Source organism: Contarinia nasturtii, unplaced genomic scaffold (genome assembly GCF_009176525.2).
Source record: "Contarinia nasturtii isolate CC-2019 unplaced genomic scaffold, AAFC_CNas_1.1 Cnas_scaffold_4311, whole genome shotgun sequence".
NCBI lineage: Eukaryota > Metazoa > Arthropoda > Insecta > Diptera > Cecidomyiidae > Contarinia > Contarinia nasturtii.
Window position 1 is genome coordinate 103,458 of NW_022201606.1, and position 26,593 is coordinate 130,050.

The 26,593-nt window shown below is 36.9% G+C and overlaps 5 protein-coding genes across 8 annotated transcripts; 4 read left to right on the forward strand and 1 right to left on the reverse strand.

The window, feature by feature from the left end:
* Positions 1 to 215: 215 nt before the first annotated feature.
* LOC116350595 (collagen alpha-5(IV) chain-like) lies at positions 216 to 1,716 on the forward strand. 2 transcript variants are annotated; one of them, XM_031782436.1, is made up of 3 exons: positions 216 to 349; positions 454 to 601; positions 638 to 1,716. In XM_031782436.1, the coding sequence occupies exons 1-3, from the start codon at positions 296 to 298 to the stop codon at positions 1,426 to 1,428; spliced, it is 993 nt and encodes a 330-aa protein (XP_031638296.1). In that variant the 5' UTR covers positions 216 to 295; the 3' UTR covers positions 1,429 to 1,716. The 2 variants fall into 2 exon arrangements, with proteins under 2 accessions (XP_031638296.1, XP_031638295.1); XM_031782435.1 differs by having other exon boundaries at positions 454 to 1,716.
* A 121-nt stretch (positions 1,717 to 1,837) lies between these two features.
* On the forward strand, positions 1,838 to 2,788 carry LOC116350602. Its single transcript, XM_031782445.1, has 2 exons — positions 1,838 to 2,042; positions 2,126 to 2,788. The coding sequence occupies exon 2, from the start codon at positions 2,157 to 2,159 to the stop codon at positions 2,673 to 2,675; it is 519 nt and encodes a 172-aa protein (XP_031638305.1). The 5' UTR covers positions 1,838 to 2,042; positions 2,126 to 2,156; the 3' UTR covers positions 2,676 to 2,788.
* Positions 2,789 to 3,268: 480 nt separating this feature from the next.
* Positions 3,269 to 5,561, forward strand: LOC116350584. Its single transcript, XM_031782422.1, has 4 exons — positions 3,269 to 3,380; positions 3,483 to 3,631; positions 3,703 to 3,851; positions 3,923 to 5,561. Exons 1-4 carry the CDS (start codon positions 3,315 to 3,317, stop codon positions 5,533 to 5,535), a joined length of 1,977 nt encoding a protein of 658 aa, XP_031638282.1. The 5' UTR covers positions 3,269 to 3,314; the 3' UTR covers positions 5,536 to 5,561.
* Positions 5,562 to 6,199: 638 nt separating this feature from the next.
* On the forward strand, positions 6,200 to 8,992 carry LOC116350589 (DNA-directed RNA polymerase II subunit RPB1-like). Of its 3 annotated transcripts, XM_031782426.1 has the most exons (8): positions 6,200 to 6,453; positions 6,575 to 6,628; positions 6,766 to 6,900; positions 7,141 to 7,242; positions 7,368 to 7,562; positions 7,686 to 8,348; positions 8,472 to 8,642; positions 8,769 to 8,992. In XM_031782426.1, the coding sequence occupies exons 1-8, from the start codon at positions 6,255 to 6,257 to the stop codon at positions 8,933 to 8,935; spliced, it is 1,686 nt and encodes a 561-aa protein (XP_031638286.1). In that variant the 5' UTR covers positions 6,200 to 6,254; the 3' UTR covers positions 8,936 to 8,992. The 3 variants fall into 3 exon arrangements, with proteins under 3 accessions (XP_031638286.1, XP_031638287.1, XP_031638288.1); XM_031782427.1 differs by lacking the exon at positions 7,141 to 7,242; XM_031782428.1 differs by lacking the exons at positions 7,141 to 7,242; positions 7,368 to 7,562.
* Positions 8,993 to 11,034: 2,042 nt separating this feature from the next.
* On the reverse strand, positions 11,035 to 26,068 carry LOC116350581 (serine-rich adhesin for platelets). The gene is made up of 4 exons (XM_031782417.1): positions 25,602 to 26,068; positions 21,209 to 24,179; positions 14,108 to 21,137; positions 11,035 to 14,029 (listed from the first exon to the last, which is right to left on the reverse strand). Exons 2-4 carry the CDS (start codon positions 24,171 to 24,173, stop codon positions 11,812 to 11,814), a joined length of 12,213 nt encoding a protein of 4,070 aa, XP_031638277.1. The 5' UTR covers positions 24,174 to 24,179; positions 25,602 to 26,068; the 3' UTR covers positions 11,035 to 11,811.
* Positions 26,069 to 26,593: the final 525 nt, after the last annotated feature.

Here is a 26,593-nt window from a genome sequence, read left to right on the forward strand (position 1 = left end):
CAAACAACGAATGTTTCGTATGCGTAACAACGAGACACAACAACATTAACTAGAAACAGATGAACGAGAAAAAAATAACACGGTGACATTGTAGCAAATTATCACACAGCGTTGAACACATAAAATTCGCCGATTGAATGATGTTTATGATTAAATACGTGAATTTGATCTGATTTATGGCATTTCGAAGGCGATTCGAGTATAAATAGATTGTTCGCGCAACGGAAACAACATCAGTCAGTTGTCGTTCGAAGAGTGTGGATAGAGAGCATTTGACACACAATTTTTCGTCAGCATGAGACACATACTAAGTGTTATTCTAGTTTCGGGCATTCTATGTCACACACATGTAAGTGTTTTCGCGGTTTTGTTGCAAAATTATTTCCAACAAGCATAAATTGCTTTACATTTCTAATGTTTTTCGTGCTTTCTTCTTTTTCTTGTTCTTTCCAGGCATGCCTTCTTCATAAAGGATGTGGTTGTTCTGGCGGAGACAAAGATGGTTTCAAAGGCAATGACGTCTTCAAAGGACACGGCGGTTTCAAAGGAAACGGTGGCTTCCATGGCAATGGCGGCTTCCAAGGAGACGCTGGCTTCCAAGGAAACGGTGGCATTCAAGGAAATGGCGGCTTCCAAGGGAACGGTGGCTTTCAAGGAAACGGCGGCATTCATGGAAATATAAATTTTAACCATGCACAACCTGGTCAACCCAGCATTTGCTCGTGTGTTCAACAGGCAGTATTGCCCGCAAAGGTATATCCACTTCCACCAACAGCCGATGGACAATTTCCTCCACATTCATTCCCACCAAACGGACTTCCGCCAAATTCACAGCAGCCAGGATCGTGTTCATCTGGCTCATTTCCACCAGGATCGTATCCACCAGGCTATCCCTTTCCACCAGGTTTCCAAATAGGACCCTCGCCACCTCTAGCACCAATTACACCAGCCCCATTGACACCAAATCCAGGATCAAATAATATTCCATGTATGCCAGGTGTTTCAGGTGTTCCACTAGTTTGCAGTTGCGGAGCAAACGGCGCACCAGCTGCAGGAGTAGGAATAGACATAAACACTTCTGGACCGTCATTTGATGGATCATCTCAACACGGTTCAAATTTCGGAGGATCATTTGACGGGCCATCGCATCACGGTTCGAAATTTGAAGGATCATTTGATTTACCATCGAAACACAATTCGAAATTCGGATTGGGTCTAGGATGTTTAGATGGATCATTTGGTCTTTTTGGAGGTCTCAATGGCGGAGGTTCAAAATGTACAGTTTGTGCTCAATTGCCTAGCTTTCTTGCCAAAGGTATTGCGAAATGGAAATGCAAAAAGGGCTGTAGTGGATTTGGCGGCGGTGGTCTTGGTGGTGGTCTTCAAATCAAATGCGATGGTGACGAAGATTTTGTCACAATTAGTTAAGATTTTTTTCAACAAACTGCACAGTTTGTTGTTTATAGTGACTGATCTCACGAATATTTCAACAATTTCTCAATGTTTTTCTTTAGTGCACGATTTCGATTTCATTAGCGCGCGCACATTTTTATAACAATAACATCAATTCGATGATAACATCTAGAGGAAAACATTTTGGGAATGAAATATTCCGAATATGTTGTAAATTTGATAATTTTATTTGTCTTGTGAGCACACACACAAACACACACACAAAATTTGTATAATAAAGTGACAATGTCAATATTGAAATTACCCAAAGTGTTTTTACTCTATGTATGTTTTTGCATTCACATATCTCATTTCCCCTATCCCCTCGTCTTTGTCTCTCTCTCTTTCCGACCAACTTGCTTCTTTTTCTTGAATTGGTGGTTTTTCAGGCATTTCATCTTTTAGCATAGTATTTCAGCGCTTATCGATGCAATTGCCTTATTTTCTTTGTTTTTCTTTGTTTTGTACTTTTTTATCATTTAGGAATTCGATGAAGAATCATTGTTTAATGGTCCACCCAAAAAATGTAATTGTGGTGATCTTGTTCATGCTGATGGTTCAGGAGATGTTTACTTTAAAAAACCAGAAAAGTAATGCTCTTTATCTCTTTCTTTTGATTTGAAAGTCAATAGTTTAAGCACTCTTTTAACGCAAAAAAAATTCTCATTCTTAGGCCAAAAATACCAGCAGATCCAGTGAGTATAATGATTGCAATGAAAGCAGCCCAACAAACACTTAAAGAAGGTCAACTAGAATATGGTTTTAAGAAAAGACCCATCGAAGTACCACGTCGACGAGTCATTCCACCGAACGTTCCCGAGGAAAGGCTATACGATATGAATGCAAAAGTGATTGAATTTAAAAAGCCATCGTTTTCGGCTGAAAGTGAGTTTGACGATGAACCAGAATTCGAAAGTGATGAAGACGATCCAATGGTTAATGAGCATGAGAAAGAACACCGAGCGCCAAATCCAAATCATTTCTATTATTCAGATATCGGATTTAGTGAATTAAACAGAAACGATCAAAAATTCAAAAATATTCCAATTTCAACGACACCCGGCCCGCAACCGTTGCCACCAAATCCATATTACATGGGACACGTCGCCAATCTATCGCCCGAACAGATTTATCTTCAACAATTGTGGGACGCCTATGAAAGATCATATAAGTACCAACACCAGTGTCCAGCATATCAGACCTCTTTGACACGACGACGATGATATGTAGATGCGCAAGCAACTATTCATTATTGATTCTTTCACTTTAGCTGTGATATTTTTCTTCTTATTCTTCTTTTTATTATTATTAATTAAAACATATATTTTTATTATTATTATTTAAAATAAATCACGAAAAAAATGAATGATCTTGTAGATTAAGCGTTAATAAAATAATAATATAAAAATAAAACAATATGCCAACGCAAAACATACGCATAAACATTGTGTTCATTTCTTCAGTAGTTATGTAAATTGCGAATGACCTTTTCTCATGTTGATCCACACTTCTTTTGTTTGAATGGCCTCACATATGAATTACGTAAAAAAATTACGATAGATAGAGATAGGTAAGAAAAAGAATGAAAGAAAGAGAAAGAAAAAGTGTATCTTCTTAATGCAAGGTTTGTATGCTTTTTTTTACCATGCAATAACACAAAAAAAAGTGCTGAAGCCATCGACTTTTCAAGAGCAAGTTCAAATTAATGTTGTTTTTTTTGTCAACTGTGGCCGAAAAAAACTGCTGACGATTGACACAATTGTCCAACTATATAAATGGTTTAGCTGGCTTTGGATAATAATTCAATTTAAGTTGTTCGTTCAGTCGTTATTTCGTATCATCGTGGACATTCAGAAGCCAAAATGAAGTCTATTCTGGTGGTTTTTGTTTCGGCGGTCATCATAGGCCACAGTTCTGGTCACTATTTGGTAAGTTCTGTTTGAGTGAGAAAATTGCATTGAAGTGATCTCAAATTTTGTGTCTCGAAAGTCAAGTGTAATGTGGTGTTTTTACTTTTGATTTTGTGACAGCCATCTGAATCTTGTGGATGCAGTGGATCTAAACTATATGTGTCCGAATATGCTGATGAATCGCAGCCGCAATTAGAAAGAACTGATACGAAATATAAGTTTGATTTTAGCATTGAAGAGCCAAAAAAGAGTGAATCAAACCCTGAATTGTAAGAGAGATTTTTTCATAGATTTATTTGTGTCAAATATGCTTATTTGTTTCGTTATGTTTTTATTGCAGAAAATCGTATAGTTACAACATTGCATCGCAATCACGTGATAGCAAACCGGTTGAGACGAAATACAAATTTGATTATACAATTCAGGCACCAGCTAATGAACAACGTACCAGTGAATTAAAAGACGAACGAACTGCACATCACAAACACGGTAAGAACATTCAAAGAATTCAACAAATTTTTGCTGTGATTTGTTGAACATCTTTTTTTTTTGATTTTCAGAATGTCAATGTCAACAAGGTAAACCATGCTCCTGTGGATATAGCCCTGAACAATGTGCAATGCACTGTTCGTCGTCTTCATCGCCATCATCACGAAATCTATACAGTTCCGGATATGTTCTTCCAGTTCGTTATGATAACGATGGTGATTACGTCGTTTATGAATTGCCACAAGATGGTTCAGAACAACAATATGCGCAACGTATTCGACGACAAGCAACTGCTGATACAGTCAGTGGAATGACAAAATCAATCACTGGTATGATTGAGAACATTAAGAGTGCAATTCAAAGTAGATCAAGTGATTCGAATCTTCAAGGCGATTTGAAGGATCGCTTTACACAATTCAAAACTCGATTGCAAAGTCGTTCTAATAACGATGACGGTGAAAGCTCAGTAGGCTCGTCATTAGGTTCAATCGGTGCGGAAAAGTTTGATTCACTCAAGAAAACATTGAAAGATGGAGCCGGTAAAGTTGCACAAATATTCAAGGAGGTTACAAGTAAAGTCAACACACGCAGACGACGTCAAATTGCTTCAACCACTTCGACCTCATCATCATCTGGCACCACCACCAGCACCACTTTAGGCAAAGTTCCAGTGTTACGTGTGAAAGAGTATGAATCTGGTCGTGGAAAAAGTGACGAATACTTAAAATATTCGACTCAATCACGTGTTGAATTACCATCCAGCGACAAACGTAAATGGGACACCAAAGAAACCGAAAAAGCTACGCATTGCCATCAATGTGGTTCATCTGTGACAGAGTCTGTGTGCAAACAATGTGGATCACATCAACCACAATACATTGAATATGTTCAAGGCAAAGCAGTGTCATATTATCCCGGTGCAGTCAGATCCGAAAGCGGTGAGAAACCAACCAACGAACGTCGCTATATCTACGACCGTTATGGCCACAAATATTTGGAAAACAATGGCAATCTGCGTTTAATCACACCACAACAATATGACGAAGCCATTGTTCGAGATCAACCGAATTTTCCGGGTTTGGCTGACATTTTGAATAGCAAGAAAGACGTTATCCGGGAAATGAATCCAGTACCTGGACGTGTAATGGCACAACCTGATCAATTGGCTATCGATGCAATGGCATTGATTCGCGATATGTCTTATCGAAGTGCCGCCAATAACAACAACAACGATCAAAACAAACCAGAGAAACGCAGTACCGATCAAAATAAATGGCAACGACAATACGAACAAAAGACTGATAGCCGTGACACCAATAGAGCATCAACAACAACAAGTGCAGCCCGAAAACCGAAAAATGAACGATCACCACCACCACGTAGCATGTATCAAGTTGTGCCAATGCAATATGAAGGCAAAGATGGAAAGCTCGTTGTCCAAGTTTATTCATCGAAAAGTGATAGAACCAATCCAGTCTATCAAAAATACAACGATGAACGGCGTGCCAGTGAATCGACAACACCTGCCAAGAGTACCAATACCGACGACTCGAAACCAACCGTCCGGAAATTCACCAAAAATAACAAAGACTATGAAATTTTGAGTTTCGAAGACTACAAAAACACTTCCAATGAAGATGTTCGCCACATTTTGGAGCATTTACATGGTAAACAATCGTGGTGATAAAAATCAATTATTTTTTTTTGTTTGGCAAACAACAACGCAGCAGCTTTTTATCGATTAATATTTATTTTAAACCGAAAAAAGCCATTGTATATTTATTTGTATTTTGTAGTAAACTCAATTGTTTTTTTTGTTTGATTTTCAATAAAAATGAAAAATCATAAATGTGTAAAATGAATGTTGTCTTTTCGTTTTTCTTCGTCTTGTGTTACAGATTATAGGAAATTGTTATGTTTAGCATGCACGTAATCTGAATTTGCTGATGAATTAAGCTTGTGTAAATGCATTTCTAGTGTCATTCATAAGAATGCCATAATATTTTGATGAGAGCGCGTAAACATTTAGAAAATAATAAATATGCCATTTGCATGTTGGCAAATGCATTCAAAGTGTATATATGTATGTATTAAAAATCGTAAATATTTTCAACTTTTATTCAATGTTATGACGATGCATAGATGTATGAAAACATCGTTCAGAAATCGAATGAATGGATACACCGAATGCGACGATTCATTGACTATTTTTTTTTTTTTCACCAAACAATTTTAACTAGAAATTTTGAGATTGTGGCACGTACACATTTATAATCCAATGGAATTCTAAACTGAATTCATTCAACTCAGCAGACAGAGCATTGATATAAAAGCATCTACATTCAATGCAATTCAATCAGAGTACAACGGTTGCTTATCGCATTCATATCGTATCTCGGCAAAATGAATACGATGAAGACAAGTTTGGTTATCTTTGCTCTTTTGAGCACACACTGTGCCTTTATGGCAAAAGCTCAGTGTTCGGGATCCGGTGGTTCAAGTTCGCCATTCGCTCCGCAAGGGTCACCATCACCCTTCCTTCCACAACCTATGATTTCTTATCCATCACCACCGTCGCCACCGTCACCACCACCATGTACTCGTAAGTCGTTTTTTCATAATTTATACTCCTTGCAACTTGAAACGCCTGAACAATTTGAATGTTTCATTTTATGCAAAGTCAGTTGATGTTTATAATAGTTAATGTTTTTTTTTATTTATAGCTTCGGGCTCATCGGGACAATCAGGACCATCACCGTTTGCACCTTCTCCATATCGTAAGTATTTTTCGTTTTAGTCTGATTCAAAGTAAAATCTTATTTCAAATTGGAATTTAATTAGTTTGACAAACCATTCTGCTTGCACTCAAAATTTAATATAATATCTAATGATAATTTTTTTTTCGAATATATAGCTTCTCCAGCACAACAACAACCTCAGTACGCTCCATATCCATCACAGCCAGCACTTGGTCCATCACAACCATCTTTTGGATCTCCAAGCTTCGCACCAGCTGCCCAATCACCTCAATCTGACGGATGCGGTTCATGTAAGTATTTAATCGATGCCATTTAAATGTTGATTTGAAACGTATATTCGATACCATACTATGAATTGTGTTTTTTCTTCAAATGTTTAATGTTAAATGTAATTTTTATTTATTTAATTAAATCAATTTTAAAATCATCTAAATCGAGTCAAATTATACGATTTTCATGAGATTCGCAGTTCATCATTTCGTATCTGTTATAAAGTAGGTTTAATAATGATTATTTATTGTTATTTCTAGCTTCACCTGCACAAAGTCCCTCATTCGCACCATCTGCACCTCAACCCGCCCCAGTATTCTTACCAGCTGCCCAATCTCCTCAATCTAATGGATGCGGTTCATGTAAGTATTTAATCAATGCTATTTAGATATTGATTGAAAAATGTATATTTAATATCATACTATGAATTACTACTTCTTTCTTCATATATTTAATGTTCAATGTAATTTTTTTTATTTGTTTATAGCTTCGGGATCGGGTTCTTCACCATTTGGTCAATCTGGCCAATCTGGCCAATCTGGCATGGTATTCCCACTCCCACCACCATCATACGCACCAGGACCAGCAGCATCACAACCATCATTCGCACCATCTGCACCTCAACCCGCCCCAGTATTCTTACCAGCTGCCCAATCTCCTCAATCTGATGGATGCGGTTCATGTAAGTATTTAATCCTAGATTTAATCAATGCTATTTAGATTTTGATTTGAATCGAATGTTCAATATCATTCAATGAATTGTTTTTATTTTTCATGTATTTAATATTGATTTTTTTATTTATAGCTTCCGGATCGGGTTCTTCACCATTTGGTCAATCTTCGCCAGGCTTCTCATCACCATCACAAAGCCCAGCACCGGTTTTCTTGCCTAGCCCACAACAACAAGCACCAAGTTTCGCTCCCCCAAGCTATGCACCACAACAACAGCAACCAAGCTATGCCCCACAACAACAGCAACCAAGCTATGCACCTCAATCTTCACCAGCAAATTATGGTCCTCAACAAAGCTATGGTCCACAAGCCGCTCAAAAACCAAAAATCTTTATCAACAAACAAGCACCAATGGTCATCAATCGTAGACCACAAAGTTTTGTCGTCAATGCTGGCGCTCCAGTTATTATTAAACCTGCACCTGTTGTCATTCAACGACCAGCCCAATCGGAATACCGTCCATATATTGAAACCGTTACATCAGCACCGATCATTGTCAACAAGAAAATCATCAAAATTGAACGGCCAGTTGTCAAGAAATACTATCAAGAAGCATACTCAGAAACCGTTCCAAATGAATCCGGAAGCCAATCAGTCCCTGTGCCAATTAATCCATCATCTCTTCCAAGCCAATGCCAAGACTCAGGTAGCTCATCGTTCGGTAGTGGTTCACCATTTGGTTCATCGCCATCATACGGTAGCCCGGCTCCAGCTCAGCCAATGTTTGCTCAACCAGGTAAATTGATTTACAATTCAACTCCAAAAATACGAATTAGATTTAATAATTCCAATAAATACATATCCTCACAATCAAATGATAATTTTATTAACAAAAAACATATCTTTTTCATTCAAATAGCACCTTCACCAGCTTTCGATAGCATGTCACCAAGCTACGGTTCGCCTTCGTATGGCCCATCTGCCCCATCATTTGGATCTCCATCATACGGTTCATACGGTTCATCCGGTTCAGCTGCTCCAGCTTTTTCTGCTCCTTCAGCTCCTGTCTACTCGGCTCCTTCATCACCTGGTAAGTTAACTTTTTGGTTTATACATCGTGTCTCTAATAAAATGAACAATAACTTTGTTTTCAAGTCTTTAAGCATCAGTTTATGATTTTATAAAACTAATTGATTTTTTTTTTGTATTTTCATAGCACAAACAATTCAGGCTTCCGATTGTGTTCCCCAAGATATAAACGCTCTTATTGCTGGTGCTTCCCCATCGGGAGCTGGAGCCTCAGGAGCTGAACAACCAAGCCAAGCCTTACCCGGACCAAGTGGCGGAAATTCTGGATCACCAGGTCTATGCTATTGCCCATAGTCTGAAATGTGTATGAACGGCTTTTGAATAAACGAAAAATAAAAATTAAATATCAAATCCAAATGACTTTTATTTTATCTTCTGCAAATTCATTATATTGAAATCAAATTTCAGCTTCTGTCGATCAATTTTCATTTTAGCCATTTGTTGTAATACAGAACACTTAGATAGCATCTTTGTTGCTTGTTTGAACAAATTCGTTTTTCGCAATTCTATTTTAAAAAATGTCCATTGAATTCAAATCCATGAAATGTTTCAAAATAAATAGCGATATGGATTATGTAGCTCGGCATCAACACACAATGCATCGCAATGGAATAAAGACACTTGTTTTTTAAACATCTCAAATATTAGCCATCATAATAATAATAGTTGCTGATGTGCATTCGATACATGAGTTAAAAGTAAATTACCATAGAAGTTACTCAGAAGTTACAGCCATTGAAAGACACCAAAAAAAAAATCTGAAAAATCGAATTTTATTCGTTAAAAATAGAATCAAACATAGTTTCTTTATTAGCCTTACTTACGTTTGCCCATAAAATCATGCACAGCGAAAAGAAAAGAACTTTAATTAAAAAAAATATATTTTTTTTTTCATTTTTTTGAATGCTTTATTCATAAAATTATTTGCGTGATTTTTGGAAAAACATTGCAGATGTTTTGAGTTATTTTGGATCCAATCAAACTAATTGTTAAGATAATTAATTTTGTTTTGGGGGGAGTGAAATTATTTTTCTATATACACAATACACGTATATATTTTTATATTATTTAAATTTCATTTTATTCGTGATCTTTCTCTCTCACACACACTTTTCATTTTCCTTTTAATTCATGTTTTTGTTTGTTTGTTTGTGTGCTTGCTCACTAAAATTCAGGAAGAATAAAAACGAAGTTAAAAATAAAAATTTGTTTGATGTAAATAAACAATTACTTTTGTTTATTACAAAGAAAACACATAATACACAGTATAATGTTCCTTGATATACATTTAGCGTCATTTTTTTTTTAAATATATTTATTTATAGAACTTTTTTTAATTTGTTTCAGTTTTTCATTGTATGCTATTTTTCTCGTTCGATTTTTTAGTAGCTTTGACAGAAATTTTCCAAAGAATTTTTTTTGTTACTTTTTGTTTATTTACTAAATTATGTTTAAAATACATAATCTATAACGTGAAAGGTGAATAAATATTTGAATTAATACAGAAAATGCAAATGCATTTATTTCAATATTAACTGCCTTAGATGTGTGTGTGCTTATCTCATCCATTCGCAGTTGTTTGTTTGTCTATTTTACTGGTGTTTTATTCTCATATTCTCAAATTGAATTTACTGTTTGTTTAAATGTGGTTGTTTTCTTCTCTACACGACAATTTGCCTATTTCTTTTCAAAATAATTTCTCTACTCATCTACGTCATCGTGGTAGAATTTATAGTGGTGTGGCGTATTTTTCTTAATTCAGCTAAAAATGTGTAATATTATTGCATGGATGTTTGCCCCAACCCTACACGTTCATTTACTCACGAAAAAGAAATCTATCCTCTCTTTTTAAATCACACAATTTTCCATTTGAAAAATCCAGTTTTCTAATTCTCTCTATCTGGTTTCTTTTCTTTCTTCATTGTGAATACAAGCCCTAAAGGCTCGTTGCAGGAATCACCAGAATTGTAGCAACTCAGTGGAACACATATGAGAAAAAATATAATTAATTTAAAATAAATTTGTATAGATGAAATGTAAAAAATACAGTCAAACTCTCTTCCAAAAAAAAATCTAATAAAATTATAATGTAAAAAAATAATAATATAATCCTATAATTTTGATCTAAAAATCGTATTCTCATTTGTTTTGCAAGGTACTGGATATTTTTTTTTTATAAAAAAAACGGAACCACTGGAAATGTCTTAACTTAAGTGTATTGAATCTTTGACCCTTCTTTACTCTTCCACACTCTCAACATTCACACGGAATTTTGGCTTTTATTAAATACACACATTTACTGTTTTTAGGTATTTCAATATTGATTAGTATGGTGACTGCATTGGAGGTTTCAATTATAATATATTTATATATGTTTGTGTCTGAGTGTTTGATTTTTTTTTCAATTTTTGTTTTTCTAAATTCAATTTATGCACATTATTAAGCAAGAATATGTGGTTGAGATAAAATCATCGTTTTGAAAAAGCATTTTCAATTTAAACCACTGCCATATGTCGCTCCAAACTCCGTAAATTTAATCTGTATGATCATTTGTGATTTCTGCAGCATTTTCTTTCCATTTAAAAAAAAAAACTTGTTGTCGTCGTCAGTGCAATCGTCTTAATATCAATAATAATAATAAGAAGAAGAACACAATTTTATGCAAGATCATTTCAGGCTTGATCTACATTTAAAAGCGTAGTAGCTTGAGTTCACATTGATGCGCCGTATAATTCACACAGTTACTCTCACACACACACATTTAATATCTTGACAAAACAATTAGGATAAATGGAAATAGAATTAGGAATAAATGCTGCAGAAGATGACAGTACATGTTAGCCATCATACATATAATATATTCATGTTGATAAAACATCTTACGATTTACACAAAAAAAAATTGGATATTTTTTTACTTCTTTTTTTTCTCTCTTTTAAATACACGGTATAGAGACATAAATTATCAAAACAAAAAAAAAGTTTGAAATGAATGTATGTGTACTTGCAAATATACGATTTTTAAAACGTATATAGAGTTATTCATTTAAAGATTATTTGGGAGGGTATTACAATATCTTACAAAAAAAATTGTTAAATTTGTCATTTTTGTTGGTTGTCCACGACTTATTCGCGACAACATTGTCTACTTTTTCGCTCTCAATCGATCGTTTATTTTCGCTTATGGACACTTTCTTTAACGCCACAGTCTTCGATTTTTTTATGCTTTGCATGTGCTAATAGTGTGACCAATTTTTTATGTGAATCGCCAACAATCCAACCATGTTGCTCCAGATGATTTTCATTGTTGTGTTCGTCCTCATTTTCACTGTCCGCTTCGATTCGACCGAATTCTTCATCACTTGACGACGACCAATAGTAAAGCATCTCAGATGCGATTCGCTTTCGTCGTGGCATTGGTTTACCCTCTTTTGTTGATTTGCCACTTGATTTTTGTGTTGATGTTGCATTTTCGGTGTCTTTGATTGATTTTCTCTTTTCGCTGGCATGTTGGGTCTTGGTTTTTTGTGTCGATTTTTTCACCAATTTTTCTTTTGATTTTATTTTCGATGATTTTTTTTCGACCAAATCTTCGCGTGACATTATTGTACGACGTCGATTACGAATTTTGGCTCGTTTCGCTTTCTTATTCCAGTGTTCATCGAAATCGCTTTCATCTTCCGATTGGAATTTTTCCGACGGTGTTTTCTTTGCCTTTGATTTTTGAGCCATTTCTTTCTTATCCTCATCCTCGTCGATCTCACTCAATTCATTATTGTCGCTTGGATTCGTTTCAATTTTCACTTTTCGATTCGTTTCTTTTGATTTATCTTTTTTTGAATCGGACGATGGTTTTGTCGCTTTTTGTTCAGTCACATTTTGATTTTCTTCCTTTTCAACTGTCACAGATGCTGACGCTGATGCTGCTGCTACTGTTGCTTTTGCTTCGGCATTTTGTTTTTGTGATCTGGCTTTGGCACGCTGTGCTTTCATTTCAGCTTCTTGAATCAATGCGATAATATCTTTTGTTGTGTGAAATTCTTCATATTCATCCGAACTCCATGTTTCGACCAGTTTATTTTGGCGATTTGCTGTGCATCTGCGTTGTGCTTTGCGCATTCCAACACCGATAATGCCCTTTATTTGTTCGACGGACATGCCCCATTCGGCTTCCAAATTGGCCACTTCACGTGATTTGCATGATTTACGTGATTTGCCTACAGCACGTTGCGATTGTTCAAGCGATTCCAATTGGCCATCGATTAAATTATCGGTTTTCTTTTCGGTTTTGATTTCTTCAACTTTTGGCGTTTTTGCACGAGTACTGGCTCTGGCGGGACTTTTATTTTTCAAATTATCGAAAATTTCATCGAGCTCATTCTTTGGAATTGGCTTTTGAACGGATGGCTTTTCTTTGGGCTCAGTCGATGGGGTCGCTGTCAATGTTGCCGCTGTCGTTGTCGACGTTGCTGTTGAAGTTTCACTGTTTTTCTTTGCGTTTTTGAAAATTCGACCCATGATTAAGCATTTCTTTTGTGAATTATTCGGTGGTTTGGTGCTTTTTGATGATTGCGTCGTTTCACGATCACTATTTTCATCTTCATCAATGGGATTTTCTTGATCTTCCGTTCCACTGCCACTGACCGAATTGAAATTGTAGTAATCATCACGATCCGAGTAGCTTGACTCGTCTTCTTGGTCGTCACTTTGCTTTTTCGGTGTTTCCCTTGAGCTCTTCGATGGCGAGTCAATCGGTGTTGAGCGTAGTTCGGTTTTGTTTAGTCGAGTGTGTGTCATCGGTATGATTTCATCTTCCACCGAATCGTGTGACTCTTCAAAGTCATACACGTCTTTTGGTTTAGTGGTGTCCACTATTTTCGGTGATGATTTTACTTTACTCGATGTGCGACACTTTTTTTTACGATCTTTGTAACCAGTTTTTTTACCAATCGATTGGGCTCGTTTTCGTGTTCTTGGCGATACATGGAACGATGCTTCAAATGACTTTGTTTTCAATTCGATCGAATGTAGTTTTGCCGAATCAGATGTGACCACAAATAAGCCGGATGACTGCTTCGACGTAGGGCTCTTGGACGAGGCGTTTGATTTTTGTGGTGATTTCATGTTTTTTGATTTTTCACCAGCTGTCGATGCACGTGGTTCAATCAAATCGAATGGAACGTCATTGCCAAGAGCGATATCAGCCAATGCGGCCAATTTACATCCATTCGAATTGGGGCTGCGATCAAGAGCATGCTGCAAATCTAGGCCAGATGTTGGAATGGACACTTTAAGATTTTCGTAACCTTTGAGCGCGGCTTTCGTACGTGGACGTGATAACGATGAACTTTGCGATGATGTCGAATGAAGTGGTGAATCCAAATGTGATCTGCAAAAAAAGAAACAAATTAACTTTGATGCTTAAGAGAAAGAAATTTTACTATATATCGAAACTATATCTGAATACCTGTTTGAAAATGATCTAAAATCAACATTTTCGTGTGGTAGTGATGCTTGCATATAATGACTTCCTTCACCTTTTTGCGGTGTATTGTGTGAATGTTTGGTGGCTGTTTCGGGAAAATGATTTGACCGCTCCAGAATGGTTTGTGCATAATTTTCACTTTCGCTTGCATCCTGCGACGATGGAAAACTATCGCCCATATCCGAATATGAATCTGGATAGTTTCGTACGATTGTTGAACTATGCGGATAGCTTGAACTGCTGCTGGATCGTGCCACTTTGCCACTGACTGATGCGACATCTGTATTTTCATTTGATTGACGTGCGCCAAATAGGTTGGCATCTTTTTCACGGCCACCAATTGGTTTCGATGGCGTTGAACGTTCCAGTGAAAATACTTTGTGTGTTTTCGATGAGCTCGGTACTTGTGGACACGAATATGCTGGATTTGAATCCGATGAAATATCACTGAATTGATTGATATCTAATTTTGGAAGACCGGGCCGTGGACTTGAATGAGATCGTGGCGATTGTGCGGCGTGTGCAATATTCGATGATTGTTCATTACATTTTGGTGTTACTGGTTTTGTAATGACTTCGGGTGGCATATTTAAGCCAACGGTTGGTCGATCCGATCCTTTAAGCATGCTACAACATTCGTAAAATAGTCGCTCTTCTTGGCTAAGCGTTAAACGTGAATTCAATGTCGATGTGGGTGTTAAACTATTTTTCGGTGTTCCATTGAAACGTGATGCTTGCTCAGGTGATGAGATCGGTTCAATGCAACTTGGATTTATGTGATTCGGTGATACATATGGCGAGCAATTTGTACTGTTTGTTTTAACCGGTGAACTTCGAATCACTGACGATTGAATGTTTTCATGTGTTTCGGATGGTACGATAATTTTAACCGGTGGAACAATACTCTCAGCTATGACATTCTTTTCACTGTTTATCGCTTTCTCCTCTTTTGGCAATTTAATTTTTTCCTCTTTTGTCACCACACCACCGCTTTGTTGCTCCTCATTTGTGACTTTGTTTTCATTTTGTTTTTCTTTTGTTGCGCTCAAAAATTCTTGTTCGGACAATTTTGAAATGTGTGTTATCGTTGCCTTGTGATTATTCAAACCGTTTTGATTGCGGAATGATTTATTACAAATGTCACAGAAAAACGATACCGTTGGAGATGCAAATAGACGTCGTTCTTTGCTCTTTTTCGATTTTCGGCTCGATGACAAAATCGATTTCTTTCGGCGCTTCTTTTTGCCACCGCCACTTGTTATTGAAGTTGATTGTGAAAATGTTGTATACACACTTTCATTATCCTCCAGATCCATATCGATCAATTCGGTGTTGGTATTTTCATCGTCCGAATCATTATTATCGTCATCATCGTCAATATTGTTAACGTGGCTCAATTCCTTTGCATTCAATTCAACAATATTCTCGTTACGTTCATTTTTAGCACTTTCCTCCAAATTTTTGTTTATGTTTGAAACTAAGGCACTTATATCACTTTGAACAGCTGCTTCGGACAGATCATTTAATGGCGATGTAGAGAAACCGCAATTGTCTGGTTTCTTTGGCAAACCTTTGGCAACATCAGCAAGACACAATTCTTCATCGGAATCGGTTCGATCGGCCTTTTCACGAATTTTACTCACAATTTGTGAAATAATTGTATCTTGTGAATCATCATTTTGCAGCGATGGTAAAAGTGAAGACGGTGTTGTTGAATGTTCTGTTGTCGCAACGATTGTTGCTGCTATTGATTTTTTTGCAGCTTTTGTTGCTATTGATTTTTTTACCGCCTTCGTTTCTGATGTTGTTGCCACTGCAGATGGTGCCGTTTCATCGACCACGAATGCGCTATTCAAATTCTGTGATACCTGATTGTGCAATTCCTTACGATTTGATTTTTCTAATGCAATCGCAATTTTGGCAATATTCATATCGGATTCAATCGGCGATTTTGGATTTGTGTCAACCGATTTATGTTTATTCTTCTCTTTTTTCGTTTTATTATTGTGACGTTGCGTTTCAAGTTTTTGTGCTAAAATAATTTTTAATGGTGGCTGTTCGTTACGCAGCGAATCGAAGATATCATTCATTGCAGCCTTGGTTGGCTGTTGCTGTTGCTGTTGTGTTGGTAGTATTTTCGGTGGTTGTGGTGGTGTTGGTGGTGATGCCTCAGATGGAACTTTCACAGCAAGTGTTTCACGGAAAGATAAAATACTCGGTCGAAGCAATGGTTTTTTCGGTGCATTTATTGAACTATTCGAACACGAAGACGACGATGACGATGAAGATGAAGATCGAATCGATGTTTTGATTGATTTTTTCAGTTTTTTCTTTGAAATTCGTGCAAATAGATTTTTGGCCCGATTTTTAACGACGCCAAACATTTTTTGTTTCTGTTTTCCACTTTTGTCACTTGTGCTCACTGTTGGACTGGTGCGACCCCAGAAATTCAATTTACTGTCGTTTGCCAATAATATTTTATCTTTATCGACTTGGACATTCAATGTTGGTTTATCGATGCCACTTTGCCATTGTGGGAAAACCACATTTTTGATTGACGGCACACGGGACAGTGCCTCTTTGTCAGCCAAACCAATGATGTCATTTAAACGTTCTTTCTTTTGGCTTAAAAGAACTTCGGTGAATATTGAATTTGTTTTTGATTTTTCACTGCTGTCCGAGCTCATGGTATCGCTGGTCACCGACGAGGTAGGGGCACTTTGTGACTTTTCTGCTGTCGATTCGCTGAGTAAACTCTTTTCCAATACTTTATCAACGGCAATGTTACTGTTTATATTCGATGTCGATGATGCAATGAAACTCTTTTTGTTGATATCATCGTTTAAAGGAGTGTCCGTTAAATCGTTCACAATTTTACTCGCAACGCTTTCCGATTTCGTCGAATCCGTAACAATGATGGCATTGGTTTCATTGTTATTTTTCTTTTTTGCATCTTTTTTCGACGATTTTTTCTTTGATGATTTTTTCTCTTTTTTCGCTTTGCTCGCTGATTGCATAATTTCCTTTTCAGATTTAGTTTCAACTTGATGCTGGCTACTCTCTTCCATTGAACTTGAATCCAGTGCGGACGCTTCTTTTTCATCACTCTCTTTTGAATTGGATTTTTTACGCACATCCGATTTGGACTTTGACGACTGTTTTTCACTCTTTTTCGGTTCAATGTTTTCGAATAGTTTTTTCGATTTACGTTTTGGAATGGGTGTTGTTGATAGGCTGGTCGAAATTAATTCGGCTTCACTTTGTGACAATGACAGATCTTGGATCTTTTTCAATTCATCCACACGCGATTGATCGACTTCTTTGAAACTTTCGAGCAATTGATCGGCAATAATTTGAGCCAATTCACTTTTTCGTTTCTTTTTTGGTTTGGGCACCATTTTTACTGTATCCATTTCGTTTTCCTGCTCAACAGGCGTTTCGGGTGCAGCAATTAGAGGGGGTGTTATAGATTTTTCAACGAGATTTTCAGCAACAGCCAACACGTCGGTCGTTTGAATGAAACCTTTTTCCGGATCCCATGGCAAAAGTTCATCATCGCTATTGTCAAAGCTCATCGTGTCCTGCTGTGCAGGTATCTTAATAGTTTTCACATTCTTTTCACCATTTTTCACTTTTTTCGTCTTTTTCTTACTATTCTTATCAGTCTTTGTAGTCAATTTTTCACTTTGTTTCTTTGTCAATTTGGGCTTTTCAACTGTTTCGACCACGGTGGGTTGAAGTTCTGGTTTTGACTCTATTATGTCATCGGATATTACAACCGTTTCGTCATCGCCTTGTTTCATTTTCAATTCACTAGATTCTTGACTGTTTACAATAACTTCAGGCAATGGCTTGTTATTTTCGTCATCCACTTTTTTGTCAACTTTATTCATCGACGACAATTTACTTTTGGACTTTTTATTTTGTGGCTCTTTTGCGGCCAATTTTGATGACTTTTCTTTTTGAATTTTTTCATTTTCATGTTTTTCATTTATTGACTTCTCATTGTTTGGTTCAACTAGTTTACTCTCTGTGCTACTTTCTGTTGCCGAAAGCGATTCAATTACAACATCTTCTTCCACTTCCGTTGAATTTTTCGTCTCTTTTGATGGTGTTTTCTTTTTTGAAGCGCTTGAAGCAGCAGCAGTGGCAGTAGTAGTGTTTTCTTTTGACTTTACCACTTTTGCTGGTGATTTTTTCTTTTCTGGTGGTGACGGAGTTTCTAAAACTTTCACATCTTCGATTGGCTGCTTTGCACTGCGCGTTGTACGATTCAATTTGACGGTGACTTTTTCGATTGGTGTTGATGTCATTTTTTCTTTCGATTCTTCGCTTTTAGTTGGCTTCACTTTAGCAGCACTTTTCTTCGGTGAAATCTCTTTTTTCGGTTGTTTCGTGTCCGTGATGCGATGCTCAATCGGAATTATATTCGTTTTGATTTCATCCTCAATATCAATTGCTTCACTTTCAGTTGGATTCGATTTGGCTTCATTTGTCGGCACACTCACTGCTTCAACGTTTACTTCTTCGGTTCTTGGTGGTTGTTCAACATTAGCTGCTGCTTTTTCTTCGGTTGTCTTGTTTTGTTTGGTTGATTTTTTCTTCGATTTTGGTGTGAGTTTTTGCTTTACAACATCCAAAACTTCTTCCGTCGCCTCATTCGAAATAACATCAATTTGTGACTTAATTTCAGCCTCTTTACTACTATCAATTTTATTATTGTCGTCTCCCCTTGGTTTCGGAGTGTCTGGTTTTGGGCTATCCAATTTTCGTTTGCGGGCCTTTGTTTTTGATTGTTGGTTTTTCTTTGTTTGAATTACACTTTCATCCAGTGCATTTTGCACAATTTCCGGACATTTTTCATCAGATTTTACTTCTTCACTTCCGCTCAACGGCTTTGTGTCATTATCGGTGGATTTTGTGGCTGAAACCGGTTCTGCTATTTTTTCAATTGGATTTTCAACTGGCATTTCTTTTGGCTCAGATGGAGTTGGCTCTTGTTTTTCAATCGTAGATTGAGTATCAACTTCATTCGAGTCTTTTGTTAAAATTTGTGAAGTCTCCCTTGTTTTTCGGTTTCGACGCTTTTTCAAATCATCGGCGGGTGATGGGACGACTTCAATTGTTTCCACATTGCTTTGAATTACCTCCAATTTTTGCGGTTCGGTTTCTTTGATAGAAACATTAACGACACTATCTTTGCACGGATCGCAAATTGCGGTGCTCTTTTCACTTTCGGAAACATCTGTTTCTGGTTGTTTTTCAACCGTTACTTTTAAATCGACCGATTTATTCGTAGTTTCAGTCGGTGGTTCAATTGGAATTTCCTCAACTTGTAGTAGTTTAGTTGCCTCTTCACTTGGAGTAGTTTTCTCTGTAGCTGCAGTGTCTTGTTTTTCTGCTTTGTTTTGTTCATCGGTCACTGGTTTTGATTGTGATTTTTCACTGCCTGGGCTTAGAATCGGCAATAATGCCGACGATTCATCGATGAATGGAACGCCAAGTTTTTCTTGAAGTTTTCCCGTTAACATTGCAATGCAATCGTTCAATTTCCGAGTGCGACGACGTGGTGAAATATTATCTAAATGAGGTTCGGGAGGTTGAAGTGTACTATTTCCAGATGTCTTTTCATCGATTTCTTTTGTTGAATGGGCTGCATACAGATTTTTCTGTGGTGAAATGCATAAATTCAACGGTTCATCTAACGGTTGAATTGAAACTGTTAGCGGTATGTTTACCGGCGTTGAAGAGGTTTTCTGCATTTCGACTTGTGGTACGGCCTCTTCAATTTTTTCCAACACTTGTGACGTTGGTTCGGTTTGTTTTTTGGTCTCATCTTCTGTCGTATCAGTTGATTGTTGTTTCTTTTCGTTTGAAATTTCATCGGTGAGAACCGAATCGGGTGGAGTGGCGGCGTTCGTTTGATTTTGACATTTGGCACGCATTTCATTGATTATCGTTTTGATTGAACGCTTGCGTCTAAGACGTGGAGTTTCGGGCATCGCAGACGCTTCAGACACTGTATCCGATGTCTTCGCACTTGCTTCAATATCTTTCTCGTTTTCTTGCACTCTATTCTGTTCGATGGTGGTGACGACATTTTCTTCTGACTTTTTACTCTCACCATCATCACTACTACTTTCTGACGGTTTTTTTTCACTGTCTGATGTAACTGGTGCCGCTGATGACGATGACGATGATTGGTTCATTCCAGTTTCATCATTTGGTTTGTCATTTTTTTCAGCTTTTTTATCCATTTTGGTGGCGTTTCGATTGGAGCGACGAAAAGATAACGTTCGTAAAAATGTCTTTTTGCTTTTCGTTTTTAATTTATTTTTATCTAACTTAGCGCTATTAGTGTTTTTCGATGTGTTTGGTGAATGATGTGTTGTTTTTGTTGTTGTTGTGCGCAATAGACGTTGTTTTTGTCCGCGTCGAAAGGTATTTGTTAATTTTGTGACTACAGCTTTTGTTCGACGACGAAACATGCTGCCGAGATCATTGTTCAATTTCAATTTTTTACTTTTTGCCATTTCATTGACTGGTTGATTCTTGCTACTTGACGATGCCGATGACGATGATGATGCCGATGATGATGATGTTGATGGGGCTGGTGATTTCGTGATGATCATGGTGGTTGTTGTTGCTGCTGCTGTTGTAGTTGATTTGCGACCACTTGATTCATTTGTTTTTGCATTTGCGGTAGTCGTGGCTGCTGCATTCAACGATGATCGTGTTCGTCGTACAATTGAATTAGCTGTTTCAACGCTACGCCGCTTTCTTAAAGCTAAATTTGTTCCAACGGAATTGATGGTTGTGCTGCTTGTTGAAACCACCTTGAAACCACGTGAATTACCCTTTGATTTTTGTTTTAGCAGGATTTTCTTGCGATTCAATGCATTTGGCAAAAGTTTTTTATTTTTGTTGTTTGGTTTCGGTGTCAGATTCGGGAAGATTTGTCGCACGGCTCGCTTTGCCGGCAAATTGGCTAGCATTCGCTGAATTGATTCGGCTGCAAAGAAAAAGAGTCATGAATATACTAATAATCAGAAATGGAAAATAAAAAGTGTAGCAATATCTTACCATCACTTGGTCGTTGTCTGGGTGTTGATGGTTCTTTTGATTTTTGTGAAGCGCTCGTGTCGCTGTTGCGTCGTTCTTTTTTCGGTCGTGGAATTTTGCGGGCACTTTGCGAACTCGATCGTTGCTGACGTCGTCGTTTCGTACCGAAATATCGATATTTTATGTTGTTTCTCTTCTTTGCCAAAATCCAAGCATAATCACTCGAACAATCCAACATGTGACGATACAAATCCAAAGTTCCTTTACACTGACGTTGGCATTTCGAGCATGTTTTAGTTATGGTCAATGTCCGTTCCGACGAACTGTTTGCATTTTCATCATCGGCCGATGCTGAATACGAACGATCCGATGCGGACGCAACCGACGACACACTGACTTTGGAATTACGTGAATTTGAATCCATATCGAATGAATCACTTTTGGTCAAACTCATTGAACACGATGTGATGCTGTCCATTGAATCTTCGGCGGTATTGCAAATACTATTAAAGAATTGCTTTTTATGGTATTCATTGCGTTGTTGCAGTGCCAGCGATGGAATATAAAAATTACGGAATAGATTTCCGTCGATCAATTCTTTGCCAACAATTTCATAATGAGTTGAATGAACATACGGATGTTTTGATGCTTTATGCTCTTCAAGTGTACGTACGGTTGAAAATAGAGAACCACATCCAAAACAAATGTAGCAACGCGGTCGAGCCCATTCACCGCTCAGTATGACGGCTGATTGTAAATTATCAGTGCGTTCACGTTTTATCAAATTCATAAGCGCTGGAAATTCGGGGTCACGTTGATAATCAGCGATTGAAGAATGCAATGCTAATGCATTTGTTGAATTTATTTCGCTGCAACGAGGATCATCGATTACCTCTAGCTTTATGATGGATTGGTCACTTTGTTCAACATTAATCTTCGGTACGATTCGAGTGTCCAGAATTTTATTGAGTTGTTCGATAAGTTTTCGCTTTTCTTCGCGGGCCGCTTCACCAACACCCATAACACTATCTTCGCCAGATATTTCATGTTCGTGTCGAGTGACGACCTCGTGTCGCATACGCATCGTTAATTGTGTCCACATATCAAGCGTTGATAAATCACGCATACCACATGTCGATTGTTTTATTTTCTTTACAATTTTACCACCTTCATTAACATACTTGTATTTTTTCACACAGTCCCATTTCCATTTCCATGAATTTTTTGTGATTGGCTTTTTCATTTTGCCCGGGTTAAGAGATTCGCCGCCATGTTGTTGGGCTGTTAATAGCGTGGGAAAGGCAGTAAATGCTGATATTGTGGTTGCTTCATGAATTTCCGACTCGGTAACGACCGGACTTTTGACTAGAATACTTCGAACGGTGGGAACACTGGCCACTGGGCTCAATGGACTTGGCGACATTGGACCACTGTCCAATTTACCATCGAGATGACAGCTCAAATTTTGTTTAACATTTTGATTGACCGACTCGTAAAAGTCTTCGTCAAAGGCAGGAACGATTGGTTCAATTTTATTGTTCGTTTGCTTTGATGATGATGATGATGATTCGCTGGTGTCATGGTTACTTGGAATCGTTAGTTTTGTATTTTTATTGCTACGCGTTGAACGTGTCGATTCAAATAGTTCCGATGAACAACCGCGTCGATTTTTTGCACCTTTACGTGAACGCGGCGATCGATTCAATCCAATGCCCAGACGTGACAAAAATGTCTCTTCGCTTGACAGAAATTGACGTCGTGTCGAACGTTCAGATTTGGCTTTGAGATCAGTTGATCGACGCAATCGATTTCGAAGACTTGACTGATCGGCCACTTCATTTGAATCAAAATCCACTTGAATTGTGAGTGGGGTAACTATAGCAGCCGATGTTATTGTTGATGTTGATGACGATGATGAAGTACTGGTCATTGATTGCACATTTCTCGCTGTTTTTCTTTGTGATTCTTTCTTCATTTTGGCATCGTTGTTTCCATGTAAAGCACTAGCATGTTTCTGTTGAAGCTCGCGCGTTTGAAACCGAATCATACATTTTTCGCAAGCAAAATATTTATCACCATGCTGCAGGCATAAATGATAAACAAGTTGCGTTAATTCGTCACTTTCTAAGCAGGTAACTTTTCCAACATTACAATAAGAGCAACCGGGATAATTTGTTGCCGGCGCATTGTTTGTCGTTCTTGCACTTATGCGTCGGCCTGATTTGCTTTGATGCACACGTTCAACATGTTTTCCGTACAATTTATTACTCGAAAATGTACGATCACAGTACATACAGAACACTTTATTTGCTGCTGCCATATCATCTCTATCACCACCATAACTACCGCTGCCACTGCTGCTGCTGCCACCGTTTGATAATGAACGCGTGGAAATCGTATCCACAATACCAGTTAATCGTTCCAATGAAACACTACAACTAAAATGATCCTTTTTCAGATTAAAATCATCCAAACATTTTCGACCTCCACCACCACCACCACCAATTTTCGTTCGTGTGTTTGTGAATAGTTCGTCTATGGTCGATGATGAATTTTTAAACTTTTTTTGGTCTGCAAATGGCACCGATATACTTTTCTCATTCATGGGTCGAACACAATCATTTATCGTATAACGACGATTTCGTATTGACTTCGGTTTCACGGCAATATTTGTAGCAAATGTCATCAGAGTATCGGTTGATGTTTTACTATTGCTGCTACTGCTGATTTCACATGATTTCGGCGGTGTCATCACATCCGGATTTATTGAAGACAAACGCTTCGATGTGCGTAACGAGCGCTTCGGTTCAATCTCTTCGGATTGATTTGTTGCAATACTAGTACTGTTGCTGCTGCTGCTGCCGCTGCTGTTACTGATCGTTTTAAACGATTCGGCAATTTGTAAATCATCTTTTGCTTTTGAATTTGATTCCTCATTTGCAAATAGTTCCTCATACTGATGTGTTGAACCACTTCTATGTACCATTTTATTCTAAAGGTGATCGAACATACATAAGAGAAAACAAAAGAAAATAAATTTAATGAAAATCCGGAATTTTTCGATCCGAAATTCTAATAAGAATAAAAACGACAGAGTTTCATTTGGTTTCTCTTTAAAATAATGGAACAAAGAGCGTGATGTATGCGCGTGTGTAAATGAATGTGCTTGAAATCATTTGTTCAGTGTCATGAAAAAAAACCAGCCACTCATTCACCATCCTTAGTTCAAACGAAAAAAAAAATTACAATTTCTGTTTGTTTGCATTCTAATCAAAAATGTTCAGGTTCAAGAAATGTGTGTATATCGCTTATTACACACAATTTACACATGTTGAATTCTGTTTAAACAAAACTGTGTAAACATTGCACTTAAAGCATATTCACGAACTATAGATACTGGCAAAATTACGATTCGAACTATATATGTTCTCGCACTTAAGTTTTCTTAATTTGCGTGTCCCACTTTGGATATATTCAGAGAGAAAAATGATGAAAATTATGAAAACGATGTCATTTGAGAAATATTGTATGTATTTCTCTTTTTTTCAATTTTTCTTATGTAGAAAGATGGCGTCTGCCGCATATAAAATATCACAAATATATATAGCCGTAGCTATATATAATCTATATACATTACATTATACATACACTAAACATATATATAAATATATATACATATCTACTGTATGTATATGTTGATTGCCATTAGTTCATGTAGGTATTTTTTTTTTTTTTTTGATATGCGAGAACGAGAAATGGAACACGTATTTTCTTGTGTTTTGTTTTGGCACTCAGTTCCATACTACACACAAAATAAACATTTAGTACACGCATTTCCAAAAGTGCACACTTAATTGCAATTTGAGATGTCTTTCAAATTAGCTCCGTGTCTCGGTGAAAACCAATTTGCTTTTATTATCGTTCGAATAGCATGTGATTGCAATGAATTTTATATGCTCATATTGTCTTTCGCGCACAGCACTCTTTTCTCAGTCATTGATTTTACGAAGCATTTTGGCAAAATACTTGAATATGTTTACTATCTCGAGACGATCGATTTATTATGAAAAAATATTATTTACAAAACATTCATTGCACGATAAAGCACATTTTTCCAGCGAAATTTTCGGAAAACAAAAACAAATTGATGGATTGTAATTTAGCAAAACAACAAAAAATGCATTCAATACACACATATATCATCACCATAATCATCATCAACATCATCTCACACAGTTCATACTGTAAGCACTGAGCACACAGGTTTCTCAATGGAATACAGTGAATGGATCCAATAGAGAGAGAGAGAAAGATAGAGAAAAAAAAACACTTCACACTCTGTTCCGAATTATAAAATCCAAACCAATTGAAAATCGAATCAGACAATTTGGTTTCACAACGTGTAAAAACTTACCGTAAACGAAGCAGTGAAACAAAAAAATAGTATAAATAATAAACCGAAGATGATTTATCAAAACATTAACATAGAAGAAGTAAAAGTTAATATGGCGCTGTACAGCACACTCTTGTACGACGACTACGACGACGACGATGAAAAATCACACAAAAGCAGCAACAGAAGGCGTAGTCTGCCACCATACACACTCAAAAACACAATAAGCACAAGTTATTTCAGTTTTCCATCATCATAATCGTCCTCAATTTACAATCGAGAATGAAAAATTCTTTTCAACTTGTTGGTTACATTTTCGCCGCTCCAAATACAAATAATACACTTTATTACTCGATATATTATTGTTTTTTTTTTTACTTCGTTCGTTCAATTTCAATTAATTCACGCTGAAAATTTCGATTTTTTTCCTATTGCACTACGCGAACTCAATTTTTCGACAGTCGTCTTCACTCTACTCACTTCGTTTATTTTTTTACTCTCTCTCATTTCATTTCATTCTATTCACTGTGCAACCGGCCAATAGTCTTAGTGTGTCTGTACACTGTGATTTCAATGTATTGAGGTTGATTTTTACTCATTTCACACATTTCACTCAAATCGTTCTGTCTTCAATGCGAACAACATTCGCTTCGCCATTTGAATCAGTGGCGATGAACATGACCATCGGAATAGAACGCACGAAATGTCAAAGCATGAACATTTTAATCAATATGTTTAGGATGTTTTACTAAAAATATTTGCACAGCAATAATTTTTGGTTAATAATTTAACATTTTTTTCAAATATAAAATCAACAATTTGAATTTATTCGCGAATAATAATGATTTTATTTTGTTTTTGATTATAAAATATTGAAGCATATTTTTCACTCACAATACATACTTATCACACGACCGATTCTTGTCATATTCTACTGAGCAGAGTGGAATTGATTTCATATGCGCGTAATTTTGTGCATGTATTTGTGTATTATTGAGCAGTTTCGTCGCAAT

Bases quoted from the DNA above. Each gene is read 5' to 3' on its own strand.
- LOC116350595 (XM_031782435.1), top strand. From the start codon at position 296: ATGAGACACATACTAAGTGTTATTCTAGTTTCGGGCATTCTATGTCAC. The intron at 350-453 runs GTAAGTGTTTTC...TGTTCTTTCCAG, and splicing joins GCATTCTATGTCACACACAT to GCATGCCTTCTTCATAAAGG.
- LOC116350602 (XM_031782445.1), top strand. From the start codon at position 2,157: ATGATTGCAATGAAAGCAGCCCAACAAACACTTAAAGAAGGTCAACTA.
- LOC116350584 (XM_031782422.1), top strand. From the start codon at position 3,315: ATGAAGTCTATTCTGGTGGTTTTTGTTTCGGCGGTCATCATAGGCCAC. The intron at 3,381-3,482 runs GTAAGTTCTGTT...ATTTTGTGACAG, and splicing joins ACAGTTCTGGTCACTATTTG to CCATCTGAATCTTGTGGATG. The intron at 3,852-3,922 runs GTAAGAACATTC...TTTGATTTTCAG, and splicing joins AACTGCACATCACAAACACG to AATGTCAATGTCAACAAGGT.
- LOC116350589 (XM_031782426.1), top strand. From the start codon at position 6,255: ATGAATACGATGAAGACAAGTTTGGTTATCTTTGCTCTTTTGAGCACA. The intron at 6,629-6,765 runs GTAAGTATTTTT...TCGAATATATAG, and splicing joins GTTTGCACCTTCTCCATATC to CTTCTCCAGCACAACAACAA. The intron at 7,243-7,367 runs GTAAGTATTTAA...ATTTGTTTATAG, and splicing joins ATCTAATGGATGCGGTTCAT to CTTCGGGATCGGGTTCTTCA.
- LOC116350581 (XM_031782417.1), bottom strand. From the start codon at position 24,173: ATGGTACATAGAAGTGGTTCAACACATCAGTATGAGGAACTATTTGCA. The intron at 21,138-21,208 runs GTAAGATATTGC...TTTTCTTTGCAG, and splicing joins CAGACAACGACCAAGTGATG to CCGAATCAATTCAGCGAATG. The intron at 14,030-14,107 runs GTATTCAGATAT...CTTTTTTTGCAG, and splicing joins TTTAGATCATTTTCAAACAG to ATCACATTTGGATTCACCAC.